Source organism: Microtus oregoni, unplaced genomic scaffold (genome assembly GCF_018167655.1).
Source record: "Microtus oregoni isolate MIOR12 unplaced genomic scaffold, Mior012 000010F_ref0000083, whole genome shotgun sequence".
Taxonomy (NCBI): Eukaryota; Metazoa; Chordata; class Mammalia; order Rodentia; family Cricetidae; genus Microtus; species Microtus oregoni.
Window position 1 is genome coordinate 44,213,837 of NW_024543069.1, and position 23,876 is coordinate 44,237,712.

Consider the following 23,876-nt stretch of genomic DNA (forward strand, 5'->3'; position numbering starts at 1 on the left):
ATAGAGTGAGTTCCAGGACAGCCATGGCTATACAAAGAAATCCTGTCTCAAAACAAAACAAGACAAAATATTTTTTTTAAAAAATGCTAAAAAAAAATGCCCCACTCTAGATCCTCATGAAAACCCAACACACAGATGATGTGTGTTCATATTTCACAGAGAACACACACAAAGTAGCCTAGAAGCGAGGCAACATGGCAAGGGTTTAAGGTGTGCTGGGGCAATTAGGGTTGGGTTAAGAATTCCAGATGCAGGTCAACAATAGGAGCTCAGATTGTAAAGCCGAGGTGCTGCCTGTACCCAGACATCCCTAGGAGCAGTGAAATAGGAAGCACCTTTGTAACTGTGTCAAGTAGTGCACGTGGAAGGAGGGAGGGGGCCTAAGAGACTTCTGGGAAAGCCCTGTGTGAGGAGACTCAGGCATGGGGACCCCAGGAGTGACCTCACTTCCTTAACAGTGACATCACAATGCAGAAACCTGCAACCAGGCAGCCAACTGCTTACAGACAGCCCAGAAGGCTCACTTGTCTCGAGACAAGAGTGACAAATAGTCATGAGTTGCTGTAGCTGGTGGAGTTGCTGCTGCTTTAGTAATGGGAAAAAGAAACACAGAAGCCGTGGCCTAGGAGGTGCGTGGAGACGCCTGGTTCGCACTTGGCGCCGGCACCTCTGGCCATTCAGCCAAATGAGAAGGGGCAGCGAGAGCGAGACCAACATAGGCCAGGTAACCACTCTGAAATCTCGGTTTTCCCAAATTTCACTCTTGGTGTTTGGCAGAGTGAAGGGGTCAGGAACACGTGGAATGATAATAACCAATCGTGAATTGCAGTCCTGTGCCAGTTTGAACCACCCACACTGATCTTTCCTCAGGTGGCAGAAGACCAGAAGAACCGCTGCCCTGGGGACCAGAAGGAGTTAGCCCCCGGGGACCTTACTGAGTCCGCCCCCAGGGCCCAGAAGGAGTGCCTCTCCGGGGACCCAATGGTCTCCTCCCCGGAGGCCCAGCTGCAGTCCCTCTCCAGAGACCAGATGGGCTCCCTTCCTGGGGACCAGATGGGCTCCGCCACGGAGGACAAACCTGACTCTGTACCCGGGAACCCGACTGGCTCAACATGGGAAGACCAGCCGGAGTCTGGCCCCAGGGACACGATGGGCGCCACCCCAGAGGACCAGACAGACTCAATCCCCGGGACCGCCACTGGTTCTGTCCTTGGGGACCCAGTGGGCTCCACTCCTGAGGACCAGCCGGACCAGCAAGGCTGCGTCCCCGGGGACTCAGTGGACTCCACTCCAGAGGACCAGCCTGAGGCCGCTCCTGGCGAACCCATGGGCTCTGACACTGGGGATACGATGTGTTCGGCCCCACAAGACCAAGACCTGCCGGAGTCCATCCCCGGGGACTCGGTGGACCCTGCCCCCGGGGACCTGACTGAGTCCTTCCTTGGGGACCCAGTAGACTCTGCCCTGCAGGACCAGCTGGAGGACCAGAAGGATTCAGTCCCAGGGGACCCTAAGATCTTAGACTTCGGGGATCTGGAGGAAGTGGTGGAAGACATGATCACTTCCCTTCAGAATGGGGACCGCGAGCATCTCATCACTTTCCTGAGCACCTACCCTGCTCATACCACCATCGAGCAGGTGCTGGATGTCATCTTCAGGCGGTGAGTGCCCACTTCCGAGCTCAGAGGCCTCACATCCTCTTGTCGTTTATGGGAAGCCTCTGCTTTTCTCTGAGCCTACCTAGTTGCTAGAGTCTTGTCAGAAGCCAGCAGCATGTAGTCAGACATTACTACCTCCAGGTTGGGCCCTAGGGACTGCTGTGACCCTAATGAGTGTGAGTGTGGGTGTCCTCTGCACCTTCAGGAAGCTCTCTATCCTTGGCCAGTTTTCCTGAAGCATTGGTCAAAGCGCTTCTCCCATTGTAAAGGAGGTTCTAGAATTCATATTGGAGCACCCGATAGAGATGGGTCTTGAGTGGAGACCCGAGGAGGATAATCCGAGGGAACCTGTGTCCACTGAGATGTCCGGGTAGACATACTGCACAAACATATTTGAAGCACCTACAGAATGCAGGTGAACTAATAACCTGAGACTTTGATTCTGCTCCAGGAGTCAGCAGGCTCCCCAGATGTCTTTTAGGTAGGGAACTGGGACCCCACAGGTAACATCCTTCCTGATCTTCTCCAGGTATGCATGCTTCCGCCCCGGCTGCCAGGAGGATGAGCAGCTCAAGAAGTAAGTGAGCTTTACAACATGAGAAAGAAAGGCCTTGGCTCTGCAGGGTGGGCTCCCTTGGGTACCAAGAATGAGGGATGGCTGATACTTGGGGCTCACGCTCCACGTTTCTACCACCATACACCATACTGAGGTCTAAGCATTGACTGGAGGGTGAAAAGAACTGCATGGGCACGGTCCTTGCCAAGTGGGGATATGGGGAAAGCCTGTGGCCTCCGGTGGCCCTCTGAGACTCTACTACCCTCATCTCAGTCCATGGCGCTCAGCTGTGCTCCATTAGAGCCTGATCATGGGGCGTATGGATTTCCCTGCTCCCATGGACCTCTCAGCCCTGCTCATTGTATGGCTAAGGGCTGGATAGCCTCTCCTTTGCAGTCTCACATGCACGGAGTCTTGGGCGGGGTGGCAAAGGAAAGTCCAGGCCACTGGGTGCCCTGTCTGTCCCGTTCCACCAGCACCCTCTGCACCCTCCTGGACACGTGGACGAGCGTCTTCCCCGGGGACTTTGCCACAACATCCGGCTTGTCCGCGCTGAAGAAGGTAAAGACCTACCTGATAATCCACCTGCCTTACTCGGACGTCCTCATACGTGTGCACGAGCTCCTTACGAGACTGCTCTCAGAAACTTCAGAGGAGAGCGATTAACAAAAAGCCAGGTAGGTGCTTGACACTGTGAGGAGGTCTCAGGACCTGGTCTCAGGTCTCAGGAATGATTGGGGGATTGCCACACCGACAACAGTGTCGTCTGTGTGACATGACATACGTCGTTATGCCGGTCTGGAGCTGTGTGTCCTATGGGACCAGGCTTCCTGGAGGTCCATGGCAGACGGCCTGGTATAGGCCGCTGTTGAGGCATAGATGGGTTTCTCGATTAGCTGGCTATGCAGGATATGGGCTTTGCACGATCTCTTTTATGATAATGATATTCTTTATATCTACAAGACAAGGATTATCTCTTCAGGAACAGCTCTGGGATAGGGAAGCACAGTATGGGAATGTATAAGACTACAGCAGAACCCTTGCCATACACGGGGGTGTATGATGAGCAAGGGAACAGAAGGGTTAATGTTGATGTACAAAGAGCGGTATAATATACTATGAATTTTATGGATAGGCTTGCTAGATCCCAACCCCCATGGTGTCTGCTGCATGAGAAGGTACAAAAACGTATATTTCGGCAGGTGCAGAGAGCTGTCAGGCACATTTGGTCACTAGATGAGATAAAGAAAGGGTTAGAAAGAGGAGTTTGGGGGAGGCCCAGATAGCTCCTGATCTCTTATTTCCTGTGGCGTTTGTGAGTCATCGAGCTAACTGTGTCTGGTTCCAGGGTGACACATCTGGAGACTATGAAAACTCTGCTGCTGCTCTGTGGAGAAGAGGACAACTGGGGGAGCCAGGAGCGCATGGTGCCGCCGCCTCCATCAGCTGCCCTCAGCGACCTCAGCCATGCCCTCCTTCTTGTTCCTCACAAGCTGCCTTACTCACGCGAGCATGCTAATCACCAGATGTGTCACAGATGACAATAGTGCACCCTCCTGATCTCCCTCTTGACAGTAGTGACGTCCTTAACCCCTGTGTGTGTCTTAGTTATTGTTATTGTCTGTAGCGGGGTCAGATTGCTTTTTATAATCTTTTTAAAGCATCTTTTTTATTAAGTTAATAAATAAGTCTGTGACCTTGACCAGAATCTTAGCTGTGAAATTGTGAACTCCTGGAAATGCTGTCAATCAGGCTCAGTGCTTTATCAGACCTACAACATTATGAAGGTCATATCAGGAAGTTTAATGACAAATAAACAAACATTCCCTTCCCTCGGAATCCTGTGTGCATCGACAAAGCTTATCTAACATTGATGCTCTTTTGAAACCTGGCATTTGACAGTGGCATTGTTAAAAGCTAAAATTATAGTACATCTTGGAGTACTGAAAATGCAGCCCTGCCAGCAAACCAAATTTCCTAATGGAGCAAGATGAAGGATGGTGAAGGCATGGCGGGGGGGTGGGGGGGTTGGGGAGGTGTCTGGGCTGGGCGTGGGGTGGAGTGGGACTCAGGTGCAAATTTGTGCGCACATGTGTGGAAGGGTGTGCGTGTGTGCATATGTGCATGTGCCTGTGTGTGGGTACGTGTGTATATGTGTGTATGTGCATGCATACGCGTGTGGGGTGTGGGTGTGTGTGAATGCGTATATGCCTGAGTGTGTGTGTGGGTGTGTATGTGTGTATGTGTGTACGTGTGTGTGTGTGCATGCATACATGTGTGGGGTGTTTGTGTGTGTGTGAATGCGTATATGCCTGAGTGTGTGTGGGTGGGTGGGTGGGTGTGTGTGTGTGTGAGAGAGAGAGTTTCCTGGTGATGAAGAGGAAAGAGGATTATTTCCTCATCAGCTCAGAATCCTGTGTGCTTCTTACTAGCAGAAAAAGTACTTTTTGCACAATCTAAAATTTCAGAGTGCTAGCTTTGACTTTTGCTCTTTTCCCTCTCCCCTATGAAGTAATAGCACAGACAGTATTTTTAGAAGCATTTCTTCAGCTTTCCTAATCCTCGCCTTTCAGTTTCCTGCATCCAGGGTGCTTTTCCGTGGAGTTATTTGCTATTTGTACTTATGCTACGTATTCAGGGTTACCTTTTTTCTACTAAGTAAAATATTAATCTCCCTTCAAAAAATTTAAATAAAAGCAATCTTTTCACAGCCCTCAGTGTTGTACAATATCACTAAGGAAACTGTAAAAATTGTGTGTGATATCACGGAATGTTGGGTTTTCCCTCCAAAGCTCCTAAGGCCCAGATCCACGTTCCACATTTCATGCATAAGCTGGGCAACAAAGGCTGACATACTCAAGAGCCCAGAGCTGGGTGTGGTGGCTTACACCTGTAACTCAACACTGAAAGTTGAGACAAAAGGACAGTTGGTTCTTGGAGAAAATCAACAAGATCGACAAACACCTATCCAAACTAATTAAACGAAAGAGAGAGAGAACACGCAAATAAATAAGATCAGAAATGAAAAAGGGGACATAACCACAGACACAGAGGAAATTCAGAGAATCATTAGATCTTAATACAAAAGCCTGTATGCCACAAAACTGGAAAATGCAAAAGAAATGGACATTCTTTTTTTAGATAAGTACCATATACCAAAGTTAAACCAAGACCAGGTGAACGATCTAAATAGACCTGTTAGTTGCGAAGAATTAGAAACTATTATCAAAAATCTCCCTTCCAAGAAAAGCCCAGGACCAGATGGTTTCAATGCAGAATTCTACCAGAACTTCCAAGAAGAGCTAATACGTATACTCCTTAATGTATTTCACAATATAGAAACAGAAGAGTCATTGCCAAATTCCTTTTATGAAGCTACATTACCCTGATACCAAAACCATACAAAGACCCAACCAAGAAAGAGAATTACAGGCCTACCTCACTCATGAACATCCACGCAAAAATTCTCAATAAAATACTGGCAAACCGAATCCAAGAACATATTAGAAAAATTATCCATTATGATCAAGTAGGCTTCATCCCAGAGATGCAGGGCTGGTTCAACATACGAAAATCTATCAATGTAATCCACCATATAAATAAACTGAAAGAAAAAAAACATATGATCATTTCATTAGATGCTGAAAAAGCATTCGACAAAATCCAACACCCCTTTATGATAAAGGTCTTGGAGAGATTAGGGATACAAGGGTCATACCTAAATATAATAAAAGCTATTTACAACAAGCCGACAGCTAACATCAAATTAAACGGAGTAAAACTCAAAGCCATCCCACTAAAATCAGGAACACGACAAGGCTGGCCACTCTCTCCATACCTCTTCAATATAGTGCTTGAAGTTCTAGCAATAGCAATAAGACAATATAAGGGGATCAGGGGGATTTATATTGGAAAGGAAGAAGTTAAACTTTCGTTATTTGTAGATGATATGATAGTATACATAAGCGACCCCAAAAACTCTACCAAAGAACTCCTACAGCTGATAAACACCTTTAGTAATGTGGCAGGATACAAGATCAACTCCAAGAAATCAGTGGCCTTCCTATACACTAAGGATAAGGAAGCAGAGAGGGAAATCAGAGAAGCATCACCTTTCACGATAGCCACAAATAGCATAAAATATCTTGGGGTAACTCTGACCAAGGAAGTGAAAGATCTATTTGACAAGAACTTTAAGTCTTTGAAGAAAGAAATTGAAGAGGACACCAGAAAATGGAAGGATCTCCCTTGCTCTTGGATTGAGAGGATCAACATAGTAAAAATGGCAATTTTACCAAAAGCAATCTATAGATTCAATGCAATCCCCATCAAGGTCCCATCAAAATTCTTCACAGACCTTGAGAAGGCAATAATCAACTTTATATGGAAAAACAAAAAAACCCAGGATAGCCAAAATATTCTTATACAATAAAGGATCGTCTGGAGGTATTTCCATCCCTGACTTCAAACTCTATTACAGAGCGCTACAGTATTGAAAACAGCTTGGTATTGGCATAAAAACAGAGAAGTCGACCAATGGAATCGATTAGAAGACTTGGACTTTAACCCACAAACCTATGAACGCCTGATTTTCGATAAAGGAGCTAAAGTATACAATGGAAAAAAGAGAGCATCTTCAACAGATTGTGCTGGCAAAACTGGATGTCAATCTGTAGAAGAATGAAAATAGATCCATATCTATCACCATGCACAAAACTCTAGTCCAAATGGATTAAAGACCTCAATATCAGTCCGAACACACTGAACCTGATAGAAGAGAAAGTGGGAAGTCCTTTACAACACATGGGCACAGGAGACCACTTCCTATGTATAACCCCAGCAGCACAGACATTAAGGACATCATTGAATAAATGGGACCTCCTGAGACTGAGAAGCTTCTGTAAAGCAAAGGACACCGTCACAAAGACAAAAAGGCAACCTACTGACTGGGAGAAGATCTTCACCAACCCCGCAACTGGCAAAGGTCTGATCTCCAAAATATATAAAGAACTCAAGAAACTAGACCGTAAAAGGCTATTCGACCCAATTATAAAATGGGGCAATGAGCTGAACAGAGAATTCTCAACAGAAGAAGTTCAAATGGCCAAAAGACACTTAAGGTCATGCTTAACTTCCTTAGCGATCAGGGAAATGCAAATCAAGACAACTTTAAGATACCATCTTACAGGTGTCAGAATGGCTAAAATATAAAACACCAATGATAGCCTTTGCTGGAGAGGTTGTGGAGAAAGGGGTACACTCATCCATTGCTGGTGGGAATGCAAATTTGTGCAACCACTTTGGAAAGCAGTGTGGCGGTTTCTCAGGAAATTCGGGACCAACCTACCCCTGGACCCAGCAATACCACTCTTGGGAATATACCCAAGAGATGCCCTATCATACAACAAAAGTATATGCTCAACTATGTTCATAGCAGCATTGTTTGTAACTGCCAGAACCGGGAAACAACCTAGATGCCCTTCAATGGAAGAATGGATGAAGAAAGTATGGAATATATACATATAAGTGTACTACTAAGCAGTAAAAAAGAATGACTTCTTGAATTTTGCATGCAAATGGACGGAAATAGAAACATTATCCTGAGTGAGGTAAGCCAGACCCAAAAAGTGGAACATGGGATGTACTCACTCATATTGGGTTTCTAGCCATAAACAAAGGACATTGAGCCTATAGTTAGTGATCCTAGAGAAGCTAAATAAGGAGAACCCAAAGAAAAACATATAGGCATCCTCCTGAATGTTAACCTTCATCAGGCGATGAAAGGAGACAGAGACAGAGACCCACATTGGAGCACCAGACTACAACCCCAAGGTCCAAATCAGGAGCAAAAGGAGAGAGAGCACGAGCTAGGAACTCAGGGCCATGAGCGTTGCACCCACACACTGAGACAAAGGGGATGTTCTATCGGGAACTCACCAAGGCCAGCTGGACTGGGTCTGAAAAAGCATGGGATAAAACCGGAATCACTGAACATTGTGGACAATGAGGACTGCTGAGAAGTCAAGAGCAATGGCACTGGGTTTTGATCCTACTGCACGTACTGACTTTGTGGGAGCCTAGGTGGTTTGGATGTTCACCTTACTAGACCTGGAAGGAGGTGGGAGGTCCTTGGACTCCCCACAGAACAGGGAACCCGGTCTGCTCTTGTGGCTGATGAGAGAGGGGGAGTTTATTTGGGGAGGGGGTGGGATATGGGAGGCGGTGGCGGGGAAGAGACAGAAATCTTTAATAAATAAATAATAGTAATAATAATAATAATAAAGATGTTGCAGAAGGGCACAGACCTAGCAGGGCTGCTGCTTCTGCTGCTCGTCCAGCATGGCTACCCACACACAGCAAAGCCAAGCATGAAATCATAGCCTAATAAAGGCACTTCCCAGCAAGGCCTCAGCCAACATTAGCTCAAATGGAGAGAAACTAAGAGCAATTCCACTAAAATCAGGACCAAGACAAGGCTGTGCACTCTCTCAACACTTACTCGATATAGTACTTGAAGTTTCAGCTGAAGAAATAAAACAACTGAAGGAGACCAAGGGGATGAAAACAGGAAAGGAAAAAGTCAAAGGAAAGGAAAAAGTCAAAGTATCCTTTTTTGCAGATGATATAACAGTATAAGTAAGTGACCCTAAAAAGTCCACCAGGGAACTCCTACAGCTGATAAGCACTTTCAGCAAAGTAGCCAGATACAAATTAACTCATAAGGAACAGTAGCCCTCTTATATACAAATAACAAATAGACTGAGAAAGAGGTTGGGGAAACAACACCCTTCACAATAGTCATAAATAATACAAAGTATCTTGGGGTAACTCGAACCAAAAAAATGAAAGACTTATATAATAAAAAAATTTAAGATGCTAAAAAAGATATCAGAAGATAGAAAGTTCACCCATGCTCATGGATCAGTAGGATTAAATAGTAAAAATGGCCATCCTACCAAAGCAATCTACAGATTCAATGCAATCCCCATCAAAACTCTAACACAATTCTTCATAGATCTCGAAAGGAAAATTTTTGGCTTCATATGGAAACACACACACACAGAGAGACACAAAACCAGGATAGGCAAAATAATCCTGACCAGTACTAGAAATTCTGGAGGTCTCATCATCCCTGACCTCAGATTGTACTGTAAACTATAGGAATGAAAACAGCTTGCCATTGGCATAAAAACAGACATGTCTGTTAATAAACTCAAATTGAAGACCCAGACATAAATCCATATATCTACGGACACCTAACTTTTGATATATAAGTCAGAAATACATACTGGAAAAAAGAAAGCATCTTGAATAGATGGTTCTGGTCAAATTGGATGGTAGCACGTACAAGGACCCAAACAGACTCATACTTATCACCCTACGTAAAACTCAACTCCAAATGGATCAAAGACCTCAACAGAAGGCCAGATACAATGAATCAGATAAAGTGGGATTAGCCTAGAACTTGCTAGCTCAGGAGACTACTTTCTGAACATAGCACTGGCATTAAAATCAACAATTAATAATGGGACCTCATGAAACTGAGAAGCTTCTGCACAGCAAAAGATAATGTCATCTGGACAAAGCAGCAAGCTTCAGAATGGAGAAAAGATGTTTTAGCAACTACACATCCCACAGAGGGCTAATAACCAAATATATACAGAACTCAAAAACTAAACATCAAGAAAACAAATAACCCAGTTAAAAAAATGGGGTACAGATCTACACAGATTTCTCAAAACAAGAAACCCATCTGGCTAAGAAGCACTTAAGGAGAAGTTCAACACCGTTAGTCATCAGGGAAATGCAAATCAAAACTACTTGGAAATTTCATCTTACACCAAACATAATGGCCAAGATTAATGACACAATTGACAGTTCATGCTGGCAAGGGTGTGGAACAAGGGAACACAGTTTCATTGCTGGTACGAATGCAGACTTGCACAGCCACTAAGGAAAGAAATCAGCCATTTATTCCTGGCCATTCCTCAGGAAGATGGGAATCAATCTACCTCAAGATTCAGCTACAGCACTCTTGGACATAAACCTAAAGGAGGTTTCATTCCTCTACAGAGACACTTGCTCAATCATGTTAATTGCTGCTCTACAACCAGAAATTGTAAATAATCTTGATGCTCAGTGATGAATGAATGAAAAAAGAAAATGTGGTACATTTACACAATGGAATGTTACTCAGTCATTAAAAAACACTGAGATCATCGGGGGATGGTGGCTCAGGCCTTTAATCCCAGCACTTGGGAGGCAGAAGCAGGAGGATCTCTTGTGAGTTTGGAGCCAGAGAACCACAGATAACAAAGGTTAATGTGGGTCAGGGGACCTGAGTGAAAAGAGAATCCAGCAGGGAAAGAGGCAAGTTAGCACCACACCAAGACCAGATTAGAGAAGAAATGTGGCAAACAAACAAGAGCAAAGAGAATATTTTTTTGAATGGTAGCATTTTATTAACAGCAAATGAAGAAAGAGTGCGTATAATATGTGAATATACCTTCAGAAACCCATAACTATAAAGATTATTTCTATCATAACACGTTATGTTCAGGCCACTGGAAAGTGAAATACTAAATTAATATCCCTTAAAATGTGTATGACTGGAGACTAAATTAGAAAAGTGCATTGGAGTCAGCTAGGAATTTCAGTCAGATCCAAATTACCCAGACATTGGTCAAATTATTTAACACTTTACATGCGCAAAGGTTTATGTTGTACTTTAATATTTCTATGGCTTGAAATCTAACTCATATTTACCAAAAATAAAAAAGAATAAAAGAACACTGTGATCCTTCTACTCTTTCTAAAGTAATAGTTTTTATTGCCCAAGAGCCTGCCCATCAATACTAGTTATTTATCAAATCTGGTATCACAATTTTTTTCTAGAAGAAGTTTTCTTTATTATGAAGGAATTATAACCAGAATATGGGAAATTTAAAGTAATTTAAAAATCCTTTACATCCTTCTCAGTTATAAGATGAAAGCTTGTCCTAATGCTACACTCTGAATTTGAGGTTTTGCATCGATAGAATCATAAACCCAATTTCATAGTCATCTTTTGTTTTGTATTGGTATTAAATGGTAAGTACAATTGTTGTTTATTGGCATTTTACTGACTATGTTACTCTATGGGTTTAAGAGTAAAGAAAATATTAAGATACTAGATTGTGGGTTAATGATATAACGTCTCACTGGAATTAAAGAGTTTTTGCATAAAATATATACTAAAAATTACGCCATAGGAATTGGAGAGATGACGCTGCAGTTTAGAGTACTTGCTACTCTTGTAGAGGATTAGGGTTTAGTTCCCAGCAACCACATGTCAGCTGAAAACCATCTGTAACTCTAGTCCCAGAGGAATCTGATATCCTTTCCTAACTTCCACAGGTACCAGGTACACACAGAACATAATCACCCATACATGTAAAATAAGACAATATACCTAAAATGTTAGCACAGAATTTCTCAATCTGGCATTTCCCCTCAGACTTTACTTAGTTGCTTTAGAAATGAAACTGGACATGTCTTACTGTGGTTTACTCTACAGCCGAGCAGGAACCCATGAGAACTGGTCATAAGGAGGACTTTATGGTTATATTGGAAGTGGCTGATACCATCTTAGGTCCAGCCCTTTATTTTAGTGCAGAAGGAACACAAACAACTGGACATAAATAGAAGGAACTAGCAATTCAAAGAGAGTTCGTCTCTAGGTCATTCTCCCATGTTCCAGATCTCTCTGTGTTTTTTTTTTTTATTTTAATCTGGTTCATTCCATTAGTCAGTTTAAATCAATGCACATTTTCATATGGCTTTAAGACATTGTTGTTCCTTTCTTTATTTTTTCTTTTTAATTATTGAAAAAATTTCCGCCTCCTCCCCACCTCCTCCCAGCCTCCCATTTTCCTCCCCCTCCCCTCACTCCTCTCCCCCACCCTCTCCAGTCCAAAGAGCAGTTTGGGTGTCCTGCACTGTGGATGTCCAAGGTCCTCCCCCATCCATCCAGGTCTAGGAAGGTGAGCATCCAAACTGGCTAGGCTTCCACAAAGCCAGTACATGCAGTAGGATCAAAACGCAGTACCATTGTCCTTGGCTTCTCATCAGCCCCCTCATTGTCCGCCATGTTCAGAGAGTCTGGTTTTATCCCATGCTTTTTCAGTCCCAGTCCAGCTGGCCTTGGTAAGTTGCCAATAGATCAGCCCCACCATCTCAGTGGGTGGATGCACCCCTTGCGGGCCTGACTTCCTTGCTCATGGGGGTAGGGGTTGGGGAGGTGTCTGGGCTGGGCGTGGGGTGGAGTGGCACGCAGGTGCAAATTTGTGCGCACATGTGTGGAAGGGTGTGCATGCGTGCATATGTGCGTGTGCCTCTGTGTGTGTGTGTGTGTGTACGTGTGTGTGTGCATGCATACGCGAGTGGGGTGTGGGTGGGTGTGCATGCATATATGCCTGAGTGTGTGTGTGTGTGCGTGTGTGTGTGCGTGTGTGAGTTTCCTGGTGATGAAGAGGAAAGAGGTTTATTTCCTCATCAGCTCAGAATCCCGTGTGCTTCTTACTAGTAGAAAAAGTACTTTTTGCACAATCTAAAATTTCAGAGTGCTAGCTTTGACTTTTGTTCTTTGCCCTCTCTCCTGTCAAGTAATAGCACAGACAGTATTTTTAGAAGCATTTCTTCAGCTTTCCTAATCCTTGCCTTTCAATTTCCTGCATCCAGGGTGCTTTTCCGTGGAGTTATTTGCTATTTGTACTTATGCTACGTATTCAGGGTTACCCTTTTTCTACTAAGTAAAATATTAATCTCCCTTCAAAAAATTTAAATAAAAGCAATCTTTTCACAGCCCTCAGTGTTGTACAATATCACTAAGGAAACTGTAAAAATTGTGTGTGATATCACGGAAAGTTGGGTTTCCCCTCGCCCGGGGTCAGCTTTCCATGCCTCTCGGCTCCTCCCCTCGCCCGGACCCCACCATCATTGGCTGAAGTCCCCGCACCACCTGCACCACCGGCCTGACCCCAGATCTTCACCTTCGGGCCCTCACCGCAAGTCCGCCGATCCCTGTGACTGAGGTTGTGCTGGCAGCCATGACTGGTCCAGGAGGGGGGGGGGGCGCCATGCTTCCCACACCAGCTCCCCGCCCTGGCCCGGCCCACTGTCAACCTTCATCCACACTTCCAGGATAGGCCCAGGCGCAGATGGACTCGGCCCCGCCCCCGGCTCGTCCATTGGGTCGAGGCTTACTGAGTCCCCGCCCAGTCACGTGAAGTGCGCCCTGGCAACCCCACGTGCTGCGGATTAGTGCACTTCCGGCATACAGAGGTGGCTGCAGTCGACTGCTTGAAGCTTCGCTGTGCTACAGGCGCAGCTGCATCCTCATCTTCGGTTAGGGGCCCAGCTGACCTTGGGGATAGCCATTAGCCCGGCAGGCAGGTGCCTGGATGCTGTCACACAATGGTCTTCACAACTCTCAAGTCCTATGGATTTTCCAAGTGTCCCAAGTGGCGCTGGAAGGAACTTTGATTCAGCCTCTGGTACAGCTTGCAGCCCTCCTTGGGGTTGGAGTCCATGCTTGGAGTTCGAAGAATGCCAGCCGTGGTGTGTTATTTCTTGACTCCGCATTGTAGGCTGGCAGAGGACTGCAGACACCCTGTGGTGAGGTGCTGGTGCCACCTGGCCGGAGTCAACAGTGTTCCCAGGGGTGGAAAATTCCTCAGGATGTGTACCAACCATGAGCCCAGAGCTTGTCTGTTCTGCCTCATGATCTTCCTGGCACTGATGTGCCCTAGATTTTTTTTTCCTGTTGTTTGTTGTTAAGGATTAAAGACATTCTTCAGAGGGGCGCTTCTCTCTCAGTTTTGTCATAGCTGCATTTCTCTTACATTGAAGAGAATCTAGGCAGATCACCTCTCACTCCGGAACCCAGTGCATTCGTTCAGTGACTTGGCATTGCTGTCTTGTAAGTAAATCCAGTCTTATATTTTTGAATACATATATGCAGAACGTATTTCACTTGTGTTTCTGGATGCAATAAGCACTTGACTTCCATAAAGTAAACTGTGCCTCCTCTTAATATGTGAAAGAACCAAATCAGAACCCAAGGCTGTTGAGTTCCCTCTGCGTTTTCTTAGGCTGCCTAACCTTTCCCTATTATTATTGTTGCCACTAATATTTAAGTAAGAGTTATATAGGAGTGTATTATTTCATCTCCGTTGCTTAATCTTGACTACTAATGTTTTTTAAAACTAAGATTGAAGTTAGAATTTTTGTAAAATAAAGTGTACTTTTAATTCCACGGGTTTTGAAAAAGAAAGTCAATTATATAATCACCATCATAATAATGAGACTATTTTCCTCATTCTGAAATTTCCTGTGTCTTATGTCTTCAGCTCTGTCTCCCACCCCCACCGAGACCTTGGCAGCCATTAGCAGTTACCCTATTATCTGCGTTTTGAATAATGGACAAAGGCAGGGAAAATGATGCAGTTTGCCCCGAATCATGTAGCTTGTAAGCCAGTCAGAGAATTAAAGCTGAGATTATTGCTTTGTTTACCACCATATTCATATATTCACATAAGATTTGTATGTAGAATCAAATGACTATTTAATTTAACCAAAACAGTGCCTTCCGAAGTCTCTTTGGAAGTAGCACCTTCTGAGCCCTTGTCTCTAGGAGAGTTAAGAGCATTTGGTTCCTTGTCAGTGCTTGGAGTCACATTTTCACTGATAAGGAGAGATTCTGTCACACTTATTTCTATCGAAGACATCTGATTTCATATGTATGGTTAATATTGCGTGTGTGTCTAATAGCACTATAATTCAAACCTGGTATTTTATCCACACTCCTGCTGCCTCTATTTGGCACAACCCAATCTTGAGCATAGGAACACTAGAGAACTTTTCGACATGATCTTTCAGGGGGCATTTTAAGTAGAAGTCATATAATGCAAAACAGAAACAAAGTTCCAAAATAAGTAGTAAATAGAGCATAAAGAAGACTTATGTACAGTTTGATAGTTGAAACCACAAAAGAGAATACTGCTGTATTTGACCTTGGCTAGGAAAATGTGGACAGGTCAAATCTCTGCGTTCACAGATGGCCAAAAAAGCACATGTATTGTTTAGGAGGTTACTAGTGAGTTTTCTTTTGTGTGTATACGCAAATCCACAACTGTGGAATCTCAAAATAGTGAGGATTGAGTATTTAATTAATTTATTATTTACATACTTATTGAATACTTATTTTAGCACCCTTCTGGAATTTCCAGGTAGAAGCATCCCCTTGTTCATAAGATGCTTGTAGTCTGCCAGTAGTAATTTTCAAAAATAACTACCACAAGCAACTGTAGGACATGGCAAAAGGAGTTCCTCCTTGTTTAGCCTAGGTGTTGGCCAGGTAGAATATAAGGCAGTCTGCAGTAATTTTGAGTTTCCTACAGATAGGTTGTTGAAAGGTTTTTAAAAGCTGTAATTAACATCGCATTAATATGTTTAGTTTAACCTAATAAATGTGTCCAAATATTCTTTCATATGTAACCAATATAAACTTATTACTAACAGATTGTACACCACTACCAAATTCTTATCATTATCATCATCATCCTCTTCTTCTTCTTCTTCTTCTTCTTCTTCTCCTTCTCCTTCTCCTTCTCCTTCTCCTTCCCTTTAAAATTTCAAATGCTTTAAAAATTCAATCTTTTTATTCAAAGTCCCTTTCAAGTTACAAATATCTCTAAAATGTTTGCTGTTTCTCTAAAAACTCTTTAAGTCTCTTTAGAAGTTCAAAGTTTCTCATCTGTGGGCTCCTGTAAAATCAAAATAATTATGTTCTTTCCCCAAGAGGAAAGACCCAGAATATAGACAGAATCAAAACAAAATCAAAACCAGCATTATAAAAAAGTTCAGTGCTTAATCTGGGAGCCATGCATGACCTCTGGGCGTCAAAGGGCCTGGGTTACTTCTCCAGTTCTGCCTTCTACAGAGCTGCATTTTGGTTCAGTCTGGCATTCACTGGCGGTGCTGCTGTCATTGGTGGTGGTACCATGGTACTTGACATCTTTAAAATATTGGGACTTCCACTGCACTCTCATGGGCTCTTTTCAGGGACTCAGACAAAGCCACATGGTGCCAAGCCTCAACTTCTCTTTTGGGATTTTCTTTGCTATTGAGTCTGCATCTTCACCAATGGCCGTTCCTGGTTTTCTATGGTGTCGAGCCTCAGCTGCTCTCCCTTCATGATTTCAAAACCAGAACCACCTGGGAGACGTTTGCCCTAATGAATCTGGCTACCAAAATGAGATACAATTTTGGCTGCTGCTGGACCACAGCTTCTGTGGGGTGACCCTGAGTAAATATTTCCTGGAATATTTCTATTGTAGCAACGAAACAAAGGTTTCATCTTAGTGGTTGTCTGTAGAAGGAGCTGCGGGCCGCTTCCCGCCGGCCAGCTCCCGCACGGCTAGCTTAGCCCCTGAAATAATAACATACAAATTGTATTCTTTTAAACACTGCCTGGCCCATTAGCTCTAGCCTCTTACTGGCTAATTCTCACATCTTGATTAACCCATGGTGGCTTACCAGGAAGGATCTTAACCTGAGTCCATCTTAGAGAGGAGTGCTATCGCGTCTGCCTGGAGAGGAGAGGCATGGCGTCTGCCTGACTTGGCTTTTTTCTCCCAGCATTCTGTTTTCTGTCCTATTAAAGGGCCAAGGCAGTTTCTTTATTAACCAATGGAATCAACACAAAACAGAAGACTCTCCCACATCAGTTGTCTTTGGGTTTCTATTGCTGTGAAGAGACATCATGACTATGGCAACTCTTACAAAGGAAAACATTTAATTGAGGTAATGACTTACAGAGGCTTAAGTCCATTATCATGGTGGGGAGCATGGTGGCTAGGAGTTTGGTGGTGTGCAGCTAGACAGTGCTGGGAGAATTTTGCATCTTGATCCAAAGGTAACAGGAAGTTAACTGAGGCACTGGGCATGGTTTGAGCATATATGAAACCTCAAAGCTTGTTACCTCCACAGTGACACACTTCCTCCAGCAGGCTATACCTACTCCAGCAAAGCCACACCTCCTAATAGTACCACTCCCTATTAGCTTATGGGGATAGCCAATTACATTTAAACTACCATAGTAGTTCTGGTCTTGTCAGATCCTTCAACTCCAGCTGACTAGAACCAGATTCTTAATTCAAGATATCATATAGATAGTGCTGATAGAGTCTTACTTCTTCCTGAAACTTAATAAGCCAGGCCTCCATTGTCTCCACTGCATTCAACCTTTTTATCTCCCATTTTCCTATAGAACAGCCCAGTGAGCTCTGAACATTTGATGACTTTTGTATTGCAAAGTTCAAATGCTACCACTGTCCTACCCAAATCACACGATCAGCTCTGCCACAGCAATATCCCATGACCTGGTGCCACTTTCTATTGTCTTGATAAAACTTCATAACCAAAAGCAAATTCGAGAAAAAAAGTGTTTGTTTTTTCACGTCTCATCATAAAGGGAAGTCAAAGCAGGAGCTCAGCCTGTTTACATTCCCCAGTCACATCCCGTCATAAAGGAAATCAAGGCAGGAACTCAAGGCATAACCTGGAGGAGGCAGGAACTGAAACAGAGGCCATGGAGGAGTGTTGCTTACTGGCCTGATTTTCATGGTGTGTTCAGCCTGATCTCTTATGGTACCCAGGACCGCCAGTCCAGGGGTGGCTCTTCCCACAGTGGGCTGGTCCCTCTCATATTAATCATCAATCAAGAAAATATACCACTGGCTTGCCCACAGGCCGATCTGGTGGATGCATTGCAATTGAGGTTCTCTTTTACCAAGTGACTTTAGTTTATTCCAAGTTGATGTAAAACCAGCCAGACCAATAATGAATACAAGAACTGAAAGCAGTGCCCCGACATGACATGTTTAAGGAATATCTGGAGGAAAATGTATTAGTTACTTTTCTATTCCTGTGATAAAACACCACGGCCAAGACTACTTGTAAGAGAAAGCATTTATTTGGGCTTCTTCCAGAGGGTCAGAGTTCATGATGGCAGAGTAAAGGCATGGTGGCAGGAACAGCTGAGAGCTCACGTTTCCAATGGCAGAGAGCACACTGGCATGAGTCTTTTGAAACTGCAAGGACTGTCCCAGTAACACAACACACCCAACACACTTCCTAATATGTCACAAACAATTCCACCAGATAGGGACCAAGTTTCCAAATATACGAGCCTATGGGGACCATTCTTACTCAAATCATGACATTAAGAGAATAAGAAACTATATTGAATTTCTTAGGTGGTAAGTGACAGCAAATTTAAATAGAACTTGGATGTAAGAGAATGTTACCAAAGGACTCCAGGTTTGAAGGGAAACCTGCAGGGACAGAAACCATGCAACCTTTTCATTTCTATAAATGAACCATCTCATCTGATGTCATAATAATAAGCAGCTTATGTATCAGTAGAGAGATCCTAAGAGCTAATGCTCTAGAGCAGGGGTTCTCAACCTTTCTAACACTGCCACCCTTTAATACAGTTTTTCCTGTGCTGGTGACCCCCAGCCATAAAATAATTTCATTGCTACTCTTAACTGTAATTTTGCTACTGTTATGAATCATAATGTAGATATCTGTGTTTTTTTGATTGTCTTGGGTAACCCCTGTGAAAGGGCAAAAGGGGCCATTACCCACAGGTTGAGAACTAATATTTTAGAAGGTGGAGTTTAGCTTTGATTTCCTAGCCACCCCCTGACAAGGCACATTGCCCCAAAGATCGTCCTTCTAAGTCTGTGTTATATTCAGTTTCTGTCTTAATTGATGTTTTTAAAAATCGGAATGACATGGGTTTCTAAATAGCATTAACTAAGTCAGTATATTATCTTTCTGTCACTATAACAAATAATATATACACTCAATTCATAAAGAGAAATGGTGTATTTTGGCCCACAGTTTTGGAGGTCTCAGTTAATGATTGCTTTTAGGTCTGTTAGGAGGCTATGTATTAGGAGGACTGTGTGATATAACAAAACTACTTATGTCATGGCCTAGAAACAAAAGAGTGAACTCCTTCAAGCAGACATTCTCAGTGACCTAAAGACCTCCCTGTTAGCCCCACTATGAAAGTGTCTCCTTCCCCCTACTATTGCAACCTGGTATTATAGGCTTTAACAAGCAGGCCTTTGGGGAATAGTCAAGAACCAGTACACAGCTATCAACAGATACCTCCACACCAGCAAATTAATTTGATTGAGTTTTATGATTTTTCTATGGTTGCCTACCCTCTGTTTTCACAAGTAATTTTCATTTTTAAATATGGTGATATGCCCTTGTTCTCAGTCAACGATTTTCTGCATTTTAGTTATTAATTACAACCAACTGTGCTTAAAAATATTAAATGAAAAATTTCAGAAATTAGTAATTGATAAGTTTTAAATCATAGGATGTTTTGAGTGGAATGATGTAATCTCATGCTGTCCTACTTCCTCCTGCCAGGACATGTACAAATCCTTTGTCTGGTATATCCAATCTGGAACCATTTTCATTTTCAGACCAACTGTTGAGGTATCTGTAATGGTCTGTACTGTCCCTTTAAGAGACAAGCCATGCCCATTCCCTCTGTGATCTTCTTTCCCTTTCTGTCTCTCCCTACTCCCCTACTTCTCTTCCCCCTGGTTTCTCTCTCTCTCTCTCCTTCCCCCTTCTTGCCTTTCCTTCCATAACCCACTAAATAAATATCCAACTTCACTCTGCACGTGTGCCTATCCCTCTCAGTCTCTCACCTGCCACACAGCTTCCTGTCTGGGACCTGGCTGCCTTCATGGCCTGCCATGCTGTTGCTATAATGTTCCATTTTTTTGCAATAAGGCATTTAATCTATATACCCACAGCCAATATTTTTTTAATGCTCTTCAAGTCCTAGAAACTGTCCCATGTATTGGGACTAGCAATAAGCAAGTTAAAATGCTATTCCAGCAAATTCAAAATGCCAAGCAACAAAGAAAGTTGCCATACTTTCTAGGGCATATTATTTATTCCACCCTGACAGATGGACAAAATATGCAAGCGTACTTCTGCTCCTTCCATTGAAACAGGAGATTTGACCTTAGGAGTGGCTGCTTTCAGGATTCTTGGTCTAGCTGGGTTCACTGCCTAAACAACAGAATGCTAATGAATGGATCAATGGCTTAATGGCTCAAAGCCCCAATTTTTGTCAAAACTGCTCTCTGACACTGTTCCCCTTAGGTAGTCCTCTCATGCTTTCATGTCTTATGTGCCCTTTGCTCTCTCCTCTAGCACCTCCCTATTAGATAGAATACCAAGGCAACAATAAATCAGCAGCTGTGTGCTGGGAAAGGAAGCGACACACAAGTCCCTTCAGATGCAGTGTATTAGGAGAAGGGGCCTTGAGACCATGATCAGTAAGGAAGGAGAGCATTACAGAAACAGTCTAAACATGATGGGGCCCTAGAAGGAGGAGGATCCTTTTTAAGCATGGAGAGGAGTTTCGTCAAGAGAGAGAATGAGGGTGGGAGAGGGAGCCAGCCAGCCAGTGAGACTAGACGGTAGGGTGGGAAATGTCCTTTTAGAATGAACTAATCCCCAGAACATTTTTCTGTGCTCCCCTCCCTGCCTCTCCCATACCCCCTTCAATCCCCCACCCCCAAGTTCTCCATGCTTCCAATTTACTCAGGAGATCTTGTCTTTTTATACTTTCTTTTTTTTCTTTTTTTTTATTGAGAAAAGGAAAAAAATGTTTCCCCCTCCTCCCAGCCTCCCATTTCCCTCCCCCTCCTCCCAGGCTTCTCCCCCTCCCCCACTTCTCTCCCCCTCCCTCCCATGTAGATTATATCTACGCAAGTCTCTCTTAGTGTCCGCATTGTTGTCTAAATTCTCTGGGATTGTGGTTTGTAGGCTGACTTTCTTTGCTTTATGTTTAAAAACCACCTATGAGTGAGTACATGTGATAATTAATTGTATTTCTGTGTCTGGGTTACCTCACTCAAAATAATGTTTTGTAGCTCCATCCATTTTCCTGCAAAATTCAAACTGTCATTATTTTTTTCTGCTGTGTGGTACTCCATTGTGTGAATGTACCATATTTTCCTTATCCATTCTTCAGTTGAGGGGCATTTAGGTTGTTTCCAGGTTCTGGCTATGACAAACACAGCTGCTATGAATATAGCTGTGCACATGTCCTTGTGGCATAGTTGAGCATTCTTTGGATATATATCCAAAAGGTATTACTGGGTCTTTAGGAAGGTTGTTTCCTAATTTTCTGAGAAATCGCCATACTGACATCCAAAGGGTTTGTACCAGCTTGCATTCACACCAAGAATGCAGAAGTGTTCCCTTTCCCCACAACCTCTCTAGCATAAGTTGTCATCAGTATTTTTAATCTTGGCCATTGTTAGAGGTGTAAGATGGAATTTCAAAGTTGTTTTGATTTGCATTTCTCTGATGACTAAGGATGGTGACCATTTCCTTAAGTGTCTTTCAGCCATTTTAGATTCCTCTGTTGAGAGTTCTCTGTTTAGGTCTGTACTTCATATTTTTATATTGGATTATGTGATCTTTTGGTGTCCAATTTCTTCAGTTCTTTGTATATTTTGGAGATCAGAACTTGGTCTGATGTAGGCTTAGTGAAGATCTTTTTCCATTCTGTTGTTTTGCCTTGTTGGCCATGTCCTTTGCTTCACAGAAGCTTTTCAGTTTCAGGAGGTCCCATTTATTAATTTTTTCTCTCAGTGTCTGTGCTGCTGGGGTTCTGTTTAGGAAGTGGTTCCCTGTGCCAGTGCGTTCAAGTGTACTTCCCACTTTCTCTTGTATAAGGTTCAGTGTGGCTGGCTTTATGTTGAGGTCTTTGATCCATTTGGACTTGAGTTTTGTGCATGGTGATAGATATGGGTCTATTTTCATTCTTCTGCATGTTGATATCGGGTTATGCCAGCACCTCTTGTTAAATATGTTTTCCTTTTTCCATTTGATATTTTTTGCTTCTTTATCAAAGATCAGGTGTTTGAAGATGTGTGGATTGATATCGGGGTCTTCTATTCGGTTCCATTGGTCCTCCTGTCTGTTCTTATGCCAATACCAGACTGTTTTCAGTACTATAGCTCTGTAGCAGAGTTTGAAGTCAGGGATTGTGATGCCTCCAGAATTTTTTTATTGTGCAGGATTGTTTTGGCTATCTTGAGATTTTTGGCTATCCTTTGGCTTTTCCAAATGAAATTGAGTACCTTTCTTTCAAGGTCTTTGAAGAATTTGTCTGAAATTTTGATGGGCATGTCTACTTCTTAATTACATTTATAAGATATATGACTTCAACTCAGGTAGATAAGTTGGGACTCTTTGATTGCAAGCAAAACTGTTTTTTTTTCTAAAGTTAAAGAAAAAGTGGAGTTTAACAGAGGAGTATAAAATGCATGCAGCAGCTGAGGGAAAAGAGAAGTCCATGCAGAAAGAAGCCAAGCAGACTCAAACATCTGAGCAACAGACATGGTCGTCGTCACAGCAGGTTCAATTTCGGGTGGTCGGATTAATTCTTTATAGGGGCTGTAATCAGCTTTTCATTACTACAGTGGTAACTATGAATGGAAAGGGAATTCAGCAGTTCTGGAGGCTGAAATTCCAAGCAGCAGCTCTGGTGAATGCCCCTTCATGGCCACATCACTTTATGGCACTCACATGCATACATGGGAAACCATGTGAGGTCATGTAATCAGTGCAGGGGACCTGGTAAGTGTGAGCATAGTGAGAGACTGCTTCAAGACAAGGTGGATGATAAAGATTGACACTCAAAATTGTCCTGTAGTCTAAACACACACACACACACACACACACACACACACACACACACGCACACACGCACACACGCACAGGCACACACACACACACACACACACACGCACAGGCACACCCGCACATACCTGCACTGTTGTTCTTTCCCAGCCCCCCCATACACATACAGATGCATTCTCCCCAAAACTGAGTGTATTAAACTTTTATTGTTTGTTTTGGTTTTGATTTTTTGAGACAGGATTTCTTGGTATAGCCCTGACTGTCCTAGAACTCCCTCTGTAAACCAGGCTGACCTTGAACTCACAGAGGTCTGCCTGCCTCTGCTTCCCCAGTGCAGTGATAAAAGTGTACACCACCACACCGGCTCAAACAAAAGTTTTTGTTTGTTTGTTTTGAGACAGGTCGCATTACGGGGCTCTAGCTGAACTGGGGCACTTAGAATGTAGACCAGGCTGGCTTCAAACTTACAGAGATCTGCCTGCCTCTGCCTCCAGAGTGCTGGGATTAAAGGCGTGCGCCACCAGGTCTGGCTGAGTGTATTGTACTTTTCAGTACAATCTATAATTTTTAGCATATTTAATTGAATTTGTAACCAGAAACATGAACCAATTAAAACTATACATAAAATCAGTTTTAGTTGCTATTTTTGTGAGTACAATGATAAAAGTTATAAATTGCTAATGCCAGAACCAGATGGAAATTGAAATGTCCTGGGAAGATGAGAAACTTCTGGAAGAACAAGTAATAGGTAAAGAGGAAAGATTTTATTTTTCCTTGATTTCTTTAAGACATGATTGATTAAAGCTAAAATTATAACTCATTGCACCATATTGTAGAACAGAGGTTCTCAGCCTGTGTATCAG

At 43.3% G+C, this 23,876-nt stretch overlaps 1 protein-coding gene across 1 annotated transcript in view; it reads left to right on the forward strand.

Annotated features, from left to right (window-relative positions):
• The window catches only part of LOC121452778, a 41,095-nt gene extending 36,995 nt beyond the window's left edge, over positions 1–4,100 (forward strand). Inside the window, exons 6-9 of the mRNA XM_041659028.1 lie at positions 871–1,661; positions 2,188–2,235; positions 2,691–2,891; positions 3,563–4,100. Of these exons, the coding sequence (XP_041514962.1) occupies positions 871–1,661; positions 2,188–2,235; positions 2,691–2,880 (1,029 nt within the window). The 3' untranslated portion in view covers positions 2,881–2,891; positions 3,563–4,100. The remainder of the gene's footprint in view (positions 1–870; positions 1,662–2,187; positions 2,236–2,690; positions 2,892–3,562) is intronic.
• Positions 4,101–23,876: the final 19,776 nt, after the last annotated feature.